This window comes from Tachypleus tridentatus, chromosome 1 (assembly GCF_004210375.1).
Source record: "Tachypleus tridentatus isolate NWPU-2018 chromosome 1, ASM421037v1, whole genome shotgun sequence".
NCBI lineage: Eukaryota > Metazoa > Arthropoda > Merostomata > Xiphosura > Limulidae > Tachypleus > Tachypleus tridentatus.
The window spans coordinates 147,637,654-147,654,864 of record NC_134825.1 but is presented as its reverse complement, the minus strand read 5'-3'; the positions used below and the strand labels follow the sequence as shown (position 1 = coordinate 147,654,864).

General features: G+C 31.8%; 1 protein-coding gene and 1 long non-coding RNA gene across 6 annotated transcripts in view; one reads left to right on the top strand and one right to left on the bottom strand.

The window, feature by feature from the left end:
* Nucleotides 1-17,211, bottom strand: part of LOC143226515 (uncharacterized) — a 67,676-nt gene that overhangs the window by 7,176 nt on the left and 43,289 nt on the right. The window contains exon 3 of one of the 4 annotated variants that reach the window (XR_013014661.1): nt 795-1,882. The exons of 2 other annotated variants lie outside the window; for them this stretch is intronic. This is a non-coding gene — a long non-coding RNA (uncharacterized LOC143226515). Of the gene's footprint in view, nt 1-794; nt 1,883-6,772; nt 6,851-17,211 lie in introns of those variants that run through there. One more of the 4 variants, XR_013014659.1, reaches the window with a different exon arrangement.
* LOC143226504 (kynurenine aminotransferase-like) overlaps nt 1-17,211 on the top strand; it is a 44,941-nt gene that overhangs the window by 5,919 nt on the left and 21,811 nt on the right. For both annotated transcript variants that reach the window (XM_076457535.1, XM_076457542.1), the window contains exons 4-7: nt 5,074-5,223; nt 7,021-7,107; nt 12,760-12,879; nt 15,354-15,474. In XM_076457535.1, coding sequence (XP_076313650.1) covers nt 5,074-5,223; nt 7,021-7,107; nt 12,760-12,879; nt 15,354-15,474 — 478 coding nt within the window. The remainder of the gene's footprint in view (nt 1-5,073; nt 5,224-7,020; nt 7,108-12,759; nt 12,880-15,353; nt 15,475-17,211) is intronic.

The window sequence follows — 17,211 nt, the reverse complement described above, 5'->3', positions numbered from 1 at the left end:
GACCTTATACCCAGTTATGCCTAAAAGTCACATTTTTGTGAAATTGTGTTTTCAACAATAGTTTACAGTATAAATAAAAACTTGTTTCTGTTACATAGAACAAGTATATGCCCAATTTTTTGACATCAAAAACACTATTTTTTCCTTCAAAATAAGTCTCAGAAATTTACCCTGCATTTACCAGGCCAAAGGTAATGTTGCTCATAGGCCTAAACCTAAGCCTGGAGGAAGCGTTTTGATACTAGATCCAAGCTCCTCTATATGACCCAGTATGAGTGTTTTAGCTACTTTGTATTAAATAATAAATAAATAAACAATATAATCATAAATGATCACAAAATTCTTTGGCCCTTCTCTAGTAGACTAAAATAAACTAGTCAATGGCCTAATTTGCCTGTTTTCCATCAAACAATGACATTTTTACTCACTTCAAATGATATTGATATTAAGGCAGCATTATGAGAACATATGAAAAATAAAAATTGCAAAACACTACCCAGTAATGGCAGCCATTTGCAAAATATTGTAAGTTTGTTTTGGTTCAGTTCAGACAATTCTGTTCAACTGTTGTGTAATGATTTCAAATACAGACCTGTTCTCAGTAGGAGTGATATGTAACAGTTCAGCTGAATCAAATTTTTTTATTACAGCTCATATTATGGCTTCTCCAAAAAAAGGCACTCCTAGAATAGGCTTAGAATAACATTATCACTGGTAATAATACAGATATTCCAGTGGTAATTGAAGGTATAATTTATATCCGATTTATTGTCTTATGTGTGTAACGTATTACGATTTCAAACGGCCAGAAATTTTAATTCAAAGTTAATTGAATGTTAATATGTACCAAATTTATGGAATTTGACAACAAGATTGATACACAAAATTTTTTTTCTTAACAAATATGTTTTAATACACAAATAACAATACAATTTATAGTAAAGATTATTACAAATAATAATTTGTATGCAAAAGTTTCATAAACTGACATATAATACTGATTCTTCTATCTTATCTGGAACTGAATCTTTTATTGACAGTTCACAAAGAGCAAATTAATTCTCTGTTGATACATTGGTACATTTTTCTTGATGGCTAGCTAGCAAGCTGCTTCACTGAGCAAATGTATGATAGTTTTTTACAGATGACATTTCCTCATAGAAATACTAACATTCAAAGTTAATTCACTAAAGTTAAATGGTTTATAATATTCAAATTCTATAAATGTTCCTGGTCAAATATCTATAGTTTTTTTATTAATAAGGGTTTATCACAATTATAGCTTCTGAGATATATGGTATTCTGACTGTATCGAACGAACAATATTGTTAAACTGTCTTTCTGTGTATTGCAATTTTTAAAAAAACCTTTAAGGTTAGGTTCTAGAAAGTTCAATTGGCCCATCAGTACTTGTATTTAAGTGATACACTCAAGAATCTCCTACAAATTTAAAAAACAGATGAGAATTTTGCAAAACACATATGCATTTCCATATATATATATCTATTAAACTGAAACAAACATACTGTTTTACCAAGTTCATTTTCTTAAAAAATAATATTTACTGATTTGCAAGCTGATTTATGGTATGAATTCCTGGATTATTATTTTCAACATGGTGGGAAATTGGGCCTCTCCTATCTTAGTTGAGACTGTCAGTGAACTTATTTGTAGTGAAATGAAGTCGTATATTCAATATGTGGTGTTCTTAAAGGGGGCACTGAGGCTGCAATTGACATGGTCTGGAGAGAATTTATTTTTACTTTTTCCTGTGGCTTCTTTTAGTTTGTTGACTTTCAAGCCCCCTGCGGACACACTTGCAACACAGATGTGGGGTTTAATTTTCTATAATGGACACAACAGACAGTCCAGTGTTGCTTTGCTGTAATAAAACAAACTTACTTTATCAAATTTTGTTCCAATCATTGGCAATCAACATGGTCTTTAAGAGAAATAAATACAAAAAGGAAGCCACTTTAGAATAAGTTTTCTTCAATTTGTTTTATTTAGTAATTTTATTGACTATGTGATGTTTTGAATCTTTCCTCTGTTGCTTCTGAACCTGCAGGGAGGTTTTACTTCTCAGTTATATGGAAGAATAGTTATGACTTATCTGATATGGTTGTTGGAAATTCATGATTTAGCCTTTCACTGCCAGGTAGAATCATTTTCCTCTACCTTATCAATGTGGGAGTCAGTGGAGGTAAGTATGTACTGGAAGTTAACATTTTATTAAACTAAAAATGTATTCCCAATAATACTTACCTCTCTTACACTTTACTGACATTGTTTCTCAACTGAGAGTTGGTGTTAGAGACTGGGATTGAGTCAGTTTCAAAAACCTGACGACATTATCTGAATGAGGTGTTTATATACAGTATCAAGATAAATGACACATCAATGTAGGTGGAGAGTGTCACAAGATAAATATCACCAAGGGCATTGACTGGGGTAAGTAAGAGAGAATTTATACCTATGTTTAGATGGTCAAAGAAGAAAATCCTAGCAGTTAAGTAATAGATATAAGTGTGAGAAGAGGTAACTATTATTGGAAATACATTTTTGAATTAAGAAAATGTTAACTTTTGTTTAATTGCATCTTAACGGACAAGTTAGATTGCTTTTGAATTGAAAGTAGATATGTTTACCATAAAAGTAATTTTACCAGGAATAAACTGTGCAGTGAAAAAAAACTTGAATTTTACATATTTTTACACTTTTCTGTCTAGTTTATACCATAGAAGACTAAGGTCCAATTACTCTAATTGTTTCTTAAATCACATGCAGTTGTTTGAATAGCCATGAGACTAGTGTTTAAAAAACTGTATTACTAAGTGCATTCAAAGAGTTTTGAGTTGGACAGTTAGTGGATTGTTGCTCTGGAATATTTGCTAGTTTAGTAGATTTTAATTTATTTAGTTTAGTGTTTACAATATTAATTATTATTATTCACACTGAGTTATGTGATTTGCTTTTGAATTGACTTATACTATATGTTAAACTATTTTCCAAGTTCATAATGTGTATGATTAAGTGTAAATCTGCTACAACACTAAATTTATGCATGTTACTTCATATGCATGTTGCACAGTGTTGAATCTTTTTCTATATTCCTAGGTATTTTAGAAACTACTGTATTTTTTCTTTTGATCAATATCAATAAAACCTGCTAAGAAAATGGAAGACATTTATAAGTAGTATATATGAATTTTTTCCTACTGTTTGTAATCCTTTCTTTGATATTTCCATTGCTTAACTGTGTGTTTGTTTTTTTATAGCAAAGGCACATCAGATTATCTGCTGAGTTCACCGAGGGGAATTGAACTCCTGATTTTAGCATTGCAAATCCATAGACTTATCACTGTACTAGTGGGGGCCTTGCTTAACCGAAAGAGTGAATGAGTACATTACTTCAGGGATGCTTTCACTCAGAACTTTTGTACTTTCTTTATAAGTTTAATATTTTAGTATTTTATAGGCTTTTAAAATGTTCTCGTGGTTGAAAGTTCTCTGTAGATGGCAATCTTTCAAAAAATTACTTTTCCAGGCATAGTTACAAAACATGTTTAAATTTAATGTGAAATAAACACATTCTGCATTTTATTGTTAGCATCATTTTAATTTTTATTAGACTTCAACTTATAACTATCTAATATGTTCAAGGAAAAAGCTATAACTGATTTTACATGTCGCTTGGCTTTACAAATTAATTGGGCATATGTTCAAAAGGCTTTAGGCCCAGCATGGCCAAGTGTGTTAAGGCATTTGACTTGTAATCCGAGGGTCGCGGGTTCGATTCCTGGTCGCACCAAACATGTCTGCCCTTTCAGCTGTGGGGGTGTTGTAATGTTACGGTTAATCCCACTATTCATTGGTAAAAGAGTAGCCCAAGAGTTGGCAGTGGGTGGTGATGACTAGCTGCCTTCCCTTTAGTCTTACATTGCTAAATTAGGGACGGCTAGTGCAGATAGCCCTCGAGTAGCTTGGCACGAAATTCAAAACAAACAAACAAACAGCTTTAGTATTAATGATTAAATAATTCATCTAACCTCATATTGTTATCAGGTTTATCTGTTTAATAACATGACAAGCTGCAAGTGATTTTTGAAGATCTATTTTATTTTTACAAGTTATGATTTGCTTCTGAAAGTTGACCAAAGTGGTTCAGAATGCATGTGAGATTATATATAAACCTTCTGATTAATAAGATTTATTTTAGTCAAAATGATCGTTGGATACCTTTCCCCATGTGTTTTGAAAACTCAAAAGTTAAGACATGTACTGTACACAATTACTTTTATCCTTATATCAGTGTTACATAATGAGATAGTTTATTTGGTCGTACAGAAGGGTGCAATTAATTGGGTACAAAATTAGGGTGCACACAGAATTGCATATCTTTTGTGTTTTCAATTAGTAGTATGAAATGTGAATAAGTGTTTAATACTATTGACTAAAACATTAAAATTCCACAATAAAATAATTTGTAATATGTCATTAAATAAAGTTTAACATTTCACTTATTTGGAAAAAAATAATAGTTTATACATTAACCTTTGGATTATATTTTAAGGAATGCATAATGTTAAAATATTAAGACAGTTTTAAAATATTACTTTTAACTTGTTCAGCATAAATTAGATGTGTATCTTTTTTAGTACATTTTTCTGTTACAGGTAACTTACAATGAATCTTTTCTGCCTCCTTCCATTTATTAACTTGTTAGGTTGAATAAATACTTTTATTACAAAACTAAAGCTTACTAACGAAACAAGTTATGTGGTATATTATGTCAAAGTTTGTTAAATATAATTTTTCTTTGCTAGTTTAAGCAAATGGTGATGCTCCTTGTGTTTGCAGATTATGGGCTTGCTCCCACAAAGAATAAATTTTGTGGGTGCTCAAGTGCACCAGGTTTTTTAAGGTAAAATCTGCTTTTTGTGATATATTTGATTACAGTATGTATTAAAACTCTTTTCACTCTATAATTATCAAAGATGATAATGTTATTTTACTCATTTTATACTTTACTACAGTGAATTTGTTATTTGTCTTTTTTATAATGTTTTACAGGGCCATCCACGGTTAGTAAATGCTTTAAGTAAATTGTATTCAAATCTGCTTGGTCGTGAACTGGACCCACTAAATGAAATTTTAGTCACTATTGGAGCTGATGAAGCAATGTATTGCACTGTTATGGCTTTTGTTAATCCTGGAGATGAGGTATTTTATCTAAAGTAAAATATGTATACACATGTATTGTTTTAGAGGTTAATGCTGTCATATAATTTAAGTTAAGGAGATTAGCTTAAGTTTGAAATTGTATCTTTAGCTTTTATTTGTTTTTATAAATAGTTGTTAGACACAAATTTCTTATTGAATGAGCTGTATTTTAAAACATGTTCTTTTTGCCATTTTTGATGACAAGATTTTACTGATTCTCAATATATTGAGAAATTAATAATGAAGTGAAGGTGACAGATCTTCACTTTTTTACATATTAGCCTATAAAATGTCTTAAAGTGATGTTCTTGATGAATGGCAATTCTAAGTATTTTGATGGAAAAGTTAAGTTCAACAGTGTTTTAAAAACACTTTTGCTGACCCAAGTAATAGATGTAGAAGAGTTCATGATTTATCTTTTACTTGCATAACATTTCAATAAAACTTGTTTAAAAATTATTACATTTTTTAAATAATATATATGTTTGCTAACAAATCTTTGTATTATTAGAAGTAAATATATTGAGACAATTCCTACAGATATAAAGAAATGAGTTACTTGTCCTTTGAGTTAAACAGGTTCCTCAGTACTGAATGTTAATCACACCTTATTAGAACAATATTCCAGGTTTTTGATTCTACTTCTTCCATAATATGTATATATACTTAACCTTCTGTACTATTGTGTGATACTAAAATTTCAACTGTGACAAACTTCTGCTCAAAAATGGTGAGATCAATCTTAGACAATGTATGTCAATTAACACACTTTCTGTAGATAATCAACAAGTGTAGAATCTATTTCCAAGACCATATTTAATCAAACATAAAGCACAAATATTTACTAGAGTTACACTGAAAAGTAGGAAAAGTGTGTATGGTAAAGTGAGTTTGCTTTGGTTCCATTTTCTTTGGCTCATGAAAACTGCTAACAAGTTTTGGGCATAGTTGAAGCTTATAAGCCTTTTTTTTATAAGCTTTCATCAACTTTTTATCCTTATTCATTATTACGTTAAGGAGGCAGGAGATATCACCAAGTTCTATTTCCAAACCATAATTTTCATTTTGAGACTGGTGTTTAATTTTAGATCCCACTGTCTTCCTTAATTTTCTACTCTAAAAGTTTTACTGCTTTCAAAGTAGATATTAAAGATTGTTTTCAAAACTTATTTTGACTTGACCTTTTTAATAGTCTTGCTAAACAAATACTGTATATTTTTTTTTTAAATGTTGTTCATGTTCATATATATTAGTCTACCCTAACATCATGGTTGGATGTTCACTGTGAACCAGATATATACTATAGGTGTTAAACATATGACTCCTGGTGTTACACCATTGCATTAACATATACAGCAACGTCTTATAATGTGTGATTAACTCTCTCTATATATAAAATTTAATTTCTGTAGTTTAACAATTTTTGATTGAGGATTTGCTTGATTGCAAATCCAGCTAATTAAATGATCTTATAAACAATATATAATCAGAAACAAGTTGTTTTGGATAGAAGTGCTTGTTTTATTCATTACTTTATGAAACAAATTTGTTTTTACTTTGGAAACTAAAAGTACATATTGTCACTTAAAAATTTTTCACTTGGACTTGAGATTTTTCGTAGAGGAAACTATAAGGTAAAACATAATGTTTAATCATAAATCAACATTACACATATGTTTATTTACAGATGGTGATTAAAAGTAAAGTATATTTTTAGAGTAAAGCAGTTTTATTTAGATTTGTTTGCAAGTCTTATTAAGTTTTATTAAATAACTTATTTATTTATTTCATTTCCAGGTCGTTATTATTGAACCGTGTTTTGATTTTTATGAACCAGCGATTAAAATGGCTGGTGGTATTCCTGTTTTTGTACCACTTCATCCAGTAAGTTTTAAGATCTCTTTAGTCATAGGAAACAGTAATTTAAATAATAAAAACAAAACAAACTGTCACTTTTGAAAGCATTGTCATAATGGTTTTCTACTTACCTCAATCTACAAAGTAAAATTCATTTTTCTTTTTGTGTTCTTATAAGGAGTTTTTCCTCTTACTGTTGTGTCACATGCTATTTTTTACAGTCCAACAATGTGAAAAAGTGTTTTCTCTAATAAGAGACTCTTGATTTCATGTACAGTTAATTATATAATCTGATGGCAGGACATGTTTACATTAATATAACTCCAAGTGAGAATATCTTGTATTTGTGATCAAATTTGGTAAAGAACCACACCACCATAATTTAAAATAATCAAGGAGTGGCAATAGTACCTTGATATTAAACTTTTAAGCATATGAAATGTTAATATTTTACATTTATTATCCCATTTATTACATATATTATTAGTATATATATGAAAAAGACAAATCTTTACAGATTAAACAGTCATCAAAGACATTGCATGATGAAATATGTAGTTACTTGTAATGTATTGTGTTATAACTTGACCCAGACAAACATATGCTTACTGATAAGTGTCTAAGATGCTTGGACTCTATTTTGAATATTTAACATTCTGTGTGACTGAATAGAAGAGACCAAAAAGATGTTTGTAATAAAATACTGACATATAAAGATGATAGAAAAATAACATCACCAAGATAAAATTCAAGACTCTGAGGGTAATTTATGTTGCCTGAAGGATAATTTGGGGTGTGTATGGTACTTTGAGTCTCCCAGTTGTTTTAGAACAGATAAGAAAAAAATTATCTTGCCATCACATTTTTTTATATAGTAAACATTTTCAACTGAATTATGTGTAGGACATATGGGTTATAATTGATAATAATTACAATTCACTTGCTTTATCTTATTTACAGACTAGGATTTGGACCATTTCTATATGTGTCATGTCCAAGCTGACATGATGAACTCTGGTATTGGCCTCATCAGCACTAGATGTGGCAGATATAGTGTGGTTGACATACTTTGATACATTTTCCTTTGCATTCACTCATACAATTTTGAATAGTCATATTTCTGTAATTTTTTTTTCTGTTTACACTTTTACAATAAAGCAGTAAGAAATGAATCATTTTGAAAATTATTACAACTTGAAAACAAGGGAGAGCACTTGCCCCATCTGGAAAATTAGAAACATAATTCATTCTTTATTCATTCAACATATGTATATAAATTATTTTATTAAATTCACAATTTTACACTACTTTTCTCCCCTACAAGAAAACATTAACATTCCATGGAATAATTTCTGCAGATGTCCATGGCCTTGAGCTAACTTAAATTTTACATGATTACCTTGAACTGTGATGTAACTTCCATATGTAGTGGAGGTCCTTAATTACATTTGGTCAAAATAATGCCCTTTTTTAGCATTGTCTTGCATTAGTAGTTGTTAACAAAACTTATGGTTCATTTTAAATTACCTGTTGTTTCAAAAGCATTACTTTCTTGAATTCTCAAGTGATGGTGTCTTCTACTGCCCTGTGACAATGACGATATTTCAAACACAAGACCATTTTCTGGTATGACTTCTGGAGGCTTGTTGGTTGTTGAAGATATTACAGCCATTGTACAATGCATTGTTAGTTCCCTTGCATATGATGGGCTTCCACATCACTGTCATTAACATTTTTCACCTCAGTTGGAGAATGACCAGCTATTACCCTCCCCACAGGATTTGCTTTGAATACCACTTCACTTGTCAAGGACAGTCCTAAGATATCTTCCTTTCACTTTTGACCCATCCCTTTCTTTACTTCATGACACCAATGTTTGGAATTATTTTATCTTTCCTCCTTTGCCTGATATTATGGTTCCTTTCTTAAAAAAAAAACTACACATCTGAAATTACATTTTTGACTTTACTGTTATGGCTTATAGTTATTCTTCCTTCTCTTTTTTTTATTTTTTATCTTTGGGGTATCTTTTATGTTTTTAGGGGAGCAGACCTCTTGTCTTCTGTTTTGATATTTAATACATTGTTTTTGAGCTTATGCATCTTTCTTAACATGTTCCTGTCTTGCTTCTTATCCTTCCACCTCATGTTTGAGCCAGCACATCATTCTCCAGAGGGTTTGATGGTGAGGTTTATTCTCTCCTCTCTAACACTGTCCTGTTTGGTAGAACTTAGTGGATGCCCATCTGTCTCACTTTACCTTTCTTTAGACTAATTTCTCAGCCAACAAATGGTTTCTCACATTCTCACCCACAGTCTGTTTCTCCATTTCTCATATCTTTCCTTTTCCTTCAGACACCACTATCTTCAAAGTCTAAAGAACTTGATCTTGGATCTTTTGGCCAAAAATGTCATTAAAAGGGTATACACTCGTACTCTGGGGTTCACTCTTGCCTTTCCTCTACACAACCAATTTCTGGTTATTTTGAGGATCTGAATGGAAGTTTTATTTTATTTCTGGTGTTCTTTTTCATTTGGACTGTGAATTAGCAAGGCTGGTATATTAGATGATTTACTACATATCGTGATTGTCCCATCACACAAAACATTTTCTGAAATATGTTCATCAAAGTCTAGCCTTTTAGTTCTCTTTTCTTCAGCATAACATCAGCTTCTTTTGTCTTTACTCAGGTCATGAGGATGCTCACTCAACACCTTCACAGTCTGGAGATGAGATTCCATTTCTATATGGATTATGGGTTTTTCTAGCTCTATTTTTGGAGGAATCATTCTCCCACACCTCTCTACTTCTGCAAGAAGCTACTCAGCTGGAATGATTTGTTCAGCTTTCCATGTCCTCTCTCAAATTAAACAATATGTAATACTTTTGAGTGTGTTTTTCAACTTGCACATTCTGTATTCAAGATGTTAGTTTGTTGCATCTTGCACCATCTTATCTTAAGGCATCTTTTCTTCTTCTTTCTTATGTCCATTGTTGTTCATAAGTCTACCATCAATGTTTCTTATATACTTATTCACAGTACCTACTTCTCTGCCTGTACCCGTCTTTTCTTCATAAGACTTCAGCTGCTCAGGAGAGTGATTGCTCTTTCTCCTCTCTCCCTTCCTCCTGTTCTCACTTCTGTGTTCTTACAGATAAGGGTCAACCTCTTTGTTCAGTTCAGGCTATTTAGTGTTACTTGACATGCACTTCTTCCTTTCAGGTTCTCATCATTGTTTGTTTCTATTCTAGGACTGTTATTCAACCACAGATTTCTCATCTTTTACTGGATTGCTCTGTCAAATTACCCAGTTTTTATATTATTTTTTGGTTAGTGATGCTCGCAGAACATTTTAACTTTACTTGCATTGGATTCATCACCTGTCTTTCTCTTTTGCTTTTTATTTTCACCAACCCTTGGATGAGATCTTCCAGGCTCTCATGTGGAGATCTTGTCATACATTTGTCATTCACAATAAGCATCATCTGTTTTTTTTTTTATCTCCTGCAGACTTTTGACTCCTGCCAGTCATCATTCTTCAAACAGCACACAGTTTCTAAGTTGTGCAAATATATTTTCTATGTTTTTTTCTGTTTCTGCCTAAAAGGATCCTACCATATGGCTGGTGTTGCTCCCAAGTGTGACTTATTTTCCAAAATTTGTATTGAGTCAGAGGTAATGAAAAGCATCTACTCCATCTGCCTTTATTATGCTAGTATTCACTGTTGAGATGTGGTATTCCATAAGACCTCTTAAGGTATCCTCGTGGTAAACAATATTACTCAATTATGAAATCTAGACTATACCATTCCATGAACTTGTATTTGGAAAAGGGTGATAACAGATAAATAGCTTATGATTGTCAGCTTTTAAATTTGATATTTTCCATTATACTGTCTCCAGTAAAATAAATTTTTAGCCAGAGGCCAGATGGAATCCAAGCCTTTCTCTGGAACTTGTCAGTGTGATTTCTACCCACTCCTTCTTCAAGTGGAACACAGGAGACCTTTGCTACTTACCTTTTCATAGCTGTTGGGCAGTGAACTTTTGGCAGTGGGCTCAGTACAGTATGGTGAGAAGTGGGGAGTGGGTAGCACTGTCAGAGAAGTACAGGTCACCCCTCACACAACAAATGTACCCTCCTTCTGCAGCTTCAGTGTGTTTACCAGTTGAGAAGAGATGAGTAAACTTTGTATGGTCTGATTGTGCCCTAACTGTACTGTACTGTACATATTAGTTTGCTAACCACTTGTATGCAAGTGCTCAGGTGGTCGTGTTCATATTCTACCAATTTCTGCAACACGTAGGGCTCATTTACCTTCCCTCCCTCTACATTCTTGGTGATGTGTATACCCTGGTTGAGACAATATGCAATCTCCCATAGGTGTGTCATTATGAGCACCTCTGTCATTGGGTGTCACACTGGATGGGTTTTCCACATCAGGTACTTTTTGAAGCTACCTCATCTAGGTTTATAAATCTCCCTCCACCAATTCATTGTAGTATTCTAGCTACTTTGTTATCCAAATGGGAGGTATCCTATCAGAAGTTACCATTTTCCTGATCTGAAAATGTATTTCTGATACATATTTTTCTTCTCAACCTCCCCACTTCCAGTTACTTTCTTCTTCATTCATTAAAGATTGATTTATTTTGAGTGCAAGTGATTAATTGGAGTTACTGTGCATGGAGATTGGGTTACCTTTCTACTGATGGAGGGCTTTTGTTACGTGGTGATATCTTCATACACTAGTGCAGTTCATGTTAATCATGTGAATTTTTGGTGGGGGTCAGCTCAAAACTAGTGGCATATCAGAAATATATTTTTAGTTTAGAAACATGTTGACTTGTGCACAGTTAGCAGTTTTATGGGGCTATGATTTTAAGAGTATTCTTTGAAGAACAAATTACAGTTTGTAAAATGTAGAAAACATAATTTATTTTAACATTTTGTAATAAACTTAATTGTTATGCTTTTAATTTCTGATGACCCAATACTAATTAATAATGTTGTACAGTATAGATTTACATAAAATTAGCTGTGTAAAATGTGATATGAAATGGAATGTTTTAAAAGGCAGGAACTGATATCATATGCATGATAGTTGTACTTAAGTTACTGTAATGTACATTAGAAAGATGACAACTATATTCCAAACTAGTGTTGCATGATCCAGTTTATTTTTGAAAATATCAACTGTGATTTAATATGTTAATGTCCATTATCGAATTTTACAAAGTAAAAACTGTTTAGTGAGAACAACTTTACAGGTATTTTAGAATTTAATGCTTGTATAGCATGTTAAATGAGATAATTTTCAGTGCTTTTTTCTTAAACACAGATGTCCATCAATGAAAATGAATTTGTTACTATATTTGTTTTTCTAAAGGTACATATAGAAAGTTAATTTATGGCAAGTTTTCACTTCATATGATTCTAAACCTGCATGCACATACACAAAATATATATTTTGTTTGAAAAGATCAGTTAAAAATCTGGCTGTGCTTTAACTGTAAGATGACACAACATAACCTTTTTCTTGTTTATCTTTAATTGTTTCAGAATTGCCATATATTTCAAATAATTTTTTTCTATATGCAGTTTTGATGAGAGAAATTGTGAGTGTTGTATAAACGAGTCTTGTTTGCCTAATAAGAGTGTATATTATATTTTGCAGAAATCTCATGGTTTTATATCTAGTGCAGATTGGGTGCTAGATCCTGAAGAGTTTGCTTCAAAATTTACAAACAAAACTAAAATTATCATTGTGAACACTCCACATAATCCACTTGGGAAGGTAAACATTTTATTTTTTTGCACTATTCATTTTTAAACTTTAGCTCGTGTAGCTCACCAAGGTTTTCTGTAGACAAGCTTAAGTAATAGAGTTTTCAGAGATTAAAATAGCACACTGTTCTATAGATTATTTTTATAGATTAGTAACTATGGTTCTATAAATCCACTTTAACACTTCTGAACCTTATTATGTGAAACCAAATTTGTCTTAATATTATGACTCAAAAAATAATACTTTGGTGTATTTAGTTATGGTTTAAGAAATTAATATGTGGTATGAGTAAGGACTCTTTGCAGTTATTGTGAGAGAGACATGACTTACGTTGTTATTTTCGTCTGAGTGAGAAATTTGAGAAACATATACACAAAAGTAAAATCTTAAAACTCTTTCATTATTGAGGAATTGCTTTTTGGGAGTGGGCAATTAGCGTTTTTAATTTGTAAAATTAAGTACTAGAATAAAAGGTCTAGTGCTAGTCTACCATTAATTTCAGTAATGGTAATTATAGAATTTAAAATTTAATCAACTTATACCTGAAGTATAAATTGATTAAATTATCGTGAACTAGTTTTAGTTATCAAATTAGAATTGCAGTGTATTTTGATGTTCAATAATTTATCGTTATTACTCTGTGTTTTGAATAGAATCTTTAAATCATTTAAAAACAAACAAACAAACCAAGATAATGTTAGTGGTTATTTTTTTATAAGTACAACACAGTGAAGAAAACAATAAAGAAAACAGTACAGAACCATTAAATGAAGCCTTTAATGAGCATCTGAGTTCTTTGAATAATAAAAGCAAGGAAATGCCATCAACTAAATATTGGCACAGAACAGATTGTTCTTACTGTACACTTCGATGTATAACATGGAACAAAATCTGATTTGAAAGGTCAACAGGTATGATTTATTACTTAGGTAATCTTTACCAATTGTACCAATATGTATATTCTGTAGATCTTCCAATCATATATTAGCAAAAGGTAGTACAATTAGGAAGCTATGTTTTGAATTTGGGTAACAACAGCTGAATTATTTAAATGAGTACATTGTACATATTAAGCCATAGCAGTTTAAATAGTTGATGTAGTACTGGTTTATAGGTTCATTTCAAAAATGGAAATTGAAATTTACAATTCAAAAGATTATCCTATGAGCTAAGCTTTTATTTTTTGTCATTTCTAACTTCTAGTTGAATTTAGACTTGTTTTTAAAATGTAAGTGTTTAAGCTAGAAGAGACCACAGATGTGACTGTTGACACATGGATTCACAATGCATAGCTCTTACCTAGGCACATGTGTATTGTGTAGTTGTTTCACACAATTGTTAATTAAACCTTGTATTACAGATGGAGTGTGTATGGACCCCATCAAATTTTAAAATATTTTGAAACTGTTTGTGCAGTAAATTGCTTCTGGCCATGTCTTTGTTGGTTACAGGTCTATTAATAACATTGAGTTATAAAAAAGCAACAGAAAAAAATAATATTACAATTAATTCAACTAAGTATTGTTGGATATCCCCTTTATTTTTTTCTTAGAAAATGAGATATTTCACTCAGTGTTATTGGTCATTTCTTTACATTTAAATACCATAATAGGGAAAACCATAAGTTTACTTGACCTTATGTGCATGGATTAGGGGTCAAAGAACAAGTTGTTACATTTCACAAGAGTTACATTCAAAATTTAATTGATGAGCTTCGTTATTGATTTGTTAATGAACTTGATATCAAATTACAGTTAATAAATCAAATTGAAAAGGAATTGAATACCAACAGTTGTACTGAAAACACGATGAACTATTTTATTATTGTATGAATATTTCTTCAATTATTCAGAGTTGATATCAATCATTTATATAAATTAGTAATTTACTAATTTTAATTAATTTGAAGTTTGAAATCATAAGAAGTAATGACAATAGTTCAGTCCATTTAACATCTTTTTTACATTAATGAGGCAATATAATTGTTTTTTCAAGTGTGCATTGCTAACTCTTTAAGAATTATTGCTATAAAAGTAACTCTTAATTGTTTTGAATCACACTAACTTTAAAAATGAATTAAAGTATTAAGCAGGTGTGACAAAAAGATTAAGGAAAGATTAAGTTTAATTTGTTAAAATTCATTAAATATTATTATTGAAAGAGCATTAAATTAAAATTATTGTATAAAGTTGCATTTGAAAACAATGAGCTGAAATGTGTATATTATTTTCCTTGATAATGTTATTTACCTGAAATAGCTATAAATTATGTATTATATATTACTACAGTGGTAGTAAACACTTTGATTGTTTTACTGCAGTCTTTCCTAGAAAATGTAGTATTTTAAGAAACATATTTTTTAATTTATACAGATATTGAGGGATTTTCCTTCTCATTATAATTTGTATAACACTGTTAATTTATTGTACATCAAAATTTTATTACCTTTTAAATTATAATTATTACATTGGTTTCTACTTTAGGTATTTACCCGATCAGAGCTAGAGATGATAGCAGAACTCTGCAAGAAGCACAATGTAATCTGTGTTATGGATGAGGTTTATGAATGGTTGGTTTACAAAGGGTCAGAACATATCCGCATGGGTAAGCCTCATATGAGACCCTAGAGTACTGATGTGTATTATTCATCTATGAATATCTAGTCATGTATTATAGTTTCTTCATTGATAACTTTAAAAAATGTAAATTTCTGAATATTTCTTTGTGTTTTAACTCATAATCATAAAAAAGAACTATTTGTATTTTAAATGCCAATTCAAGCCAAAAATATACATTTTAATTCTTGAAGCAAATTAAAAAAAAGCTTGCATTTTTGAATTTAGAATAAAGAAAACTATCTGTAACTAAGGAAACTATACATGAAAATCAGATATTTATCAAAAACTATCTTAATAAATCATAGGTGATTAGTCTTTAGCTAACTGGTAGGTATTTCAATTCTGATATTTGTATTATAAAAAAAAGGAACTATTAAATGTAATAGAAAAAAAGTATATTAGGTTTGTGTTAAACAACTTCTTCCTCTCTCATAGTTATATTTATGATACACTGTTTGGAGTGATTGTTTAGGCAGCTTGATTTACCATTAATTTCTAAATCAGGACCCTGAAACCATCAGTTTTACTTTGCCCTTTGGTGTGGATTCCTGTACGTGGTGAGGGGACCTTCCAGGGAAAATCCTGTTATTTCAGTTTGCCTCCTCTGGGATCTAGACACCCACCCACATGTTTGCCATTCATGGCGACCTGTGAAGGGGAGGAGAGTAGGATCCTGGTGGTTGACGGGTTCAACCCTAACACACCACTTTGCCCTTGAATTCCTGTAGATGGGGGGCCTTGAGTTGGCCCCCTTTGGGTCAATCAGCTGGTTCACATGGGCTAGGGTCAACCAAGTACTAGTGTTGGATGTTCTCAACAGGTGTTGTGGATACTGTATCTGATGCTGGTGTTTGGGTACAGAGCTCACGAAACCCTGGAATTGTTGCAGTGTCCTTGTTTGACATTGTAGTGTATCCCCTCGTAGGGCTCCATGGTGGGTGGGGTCAGTGGGTACTGAAATTTCCTTTTTTTATGGATCCTCCAAATAAAACCTTAAATAGAATAGTAGAAAAACAGTCTATAAGTAAGTGACCACATCTTGGAGATTCTGAGCAGCAACCTTCAAGATCTGTACCACCAGTTGTACCTCATTTTCTCATCCTATATTCTCTTTCAGAGAAACCTTTAGGGCAAATGTCCCCCTTTTTTATTCAGAAGGGACTGGAGGGACTTGCTGGCTCTACAAAGTCAATAAAGAAGTTTCGATCTGGAGACATATTGGTTGAAATATCCACATCCCAACTCAGTGAACTCCTCTTGAATTCAAAGGCAATTGGGGATGTAACTATTGAAGTTACCCCTCATGCTACCTTGAATTCATCATGAGGAGTTATTGTTGAGAGGGATTTGAAGAACGTCCCCGAGTCAGAGATTCTCACTGGTTTCTCCACTCAAGGAGTTTCTGTAGTGAGGAGCATCTCCACTCGCAAAGATGGAGTTACACTGCCGACAGATATCCTCGTTTTGAGATTTACATCACCACGTGCACCTGCCACCATCAAGGCAGATTATTTTAATTGCAGGGTATGACCATACATTCCAAACCATCTTCGATGTTTCCAGTGTCAACGGGTCGGTCACTTGAAGACTTCATGTCGTGGTTCCTTGATGTGTGCTCGTTGCAGTGGCAAGGACCATGATGCCTATGAGTGTGAAACAGACCATCATTGTGTCAATTGCAATGGCTCTCACCCATCCTACTTTCATTCTTGTCTTAAATGGT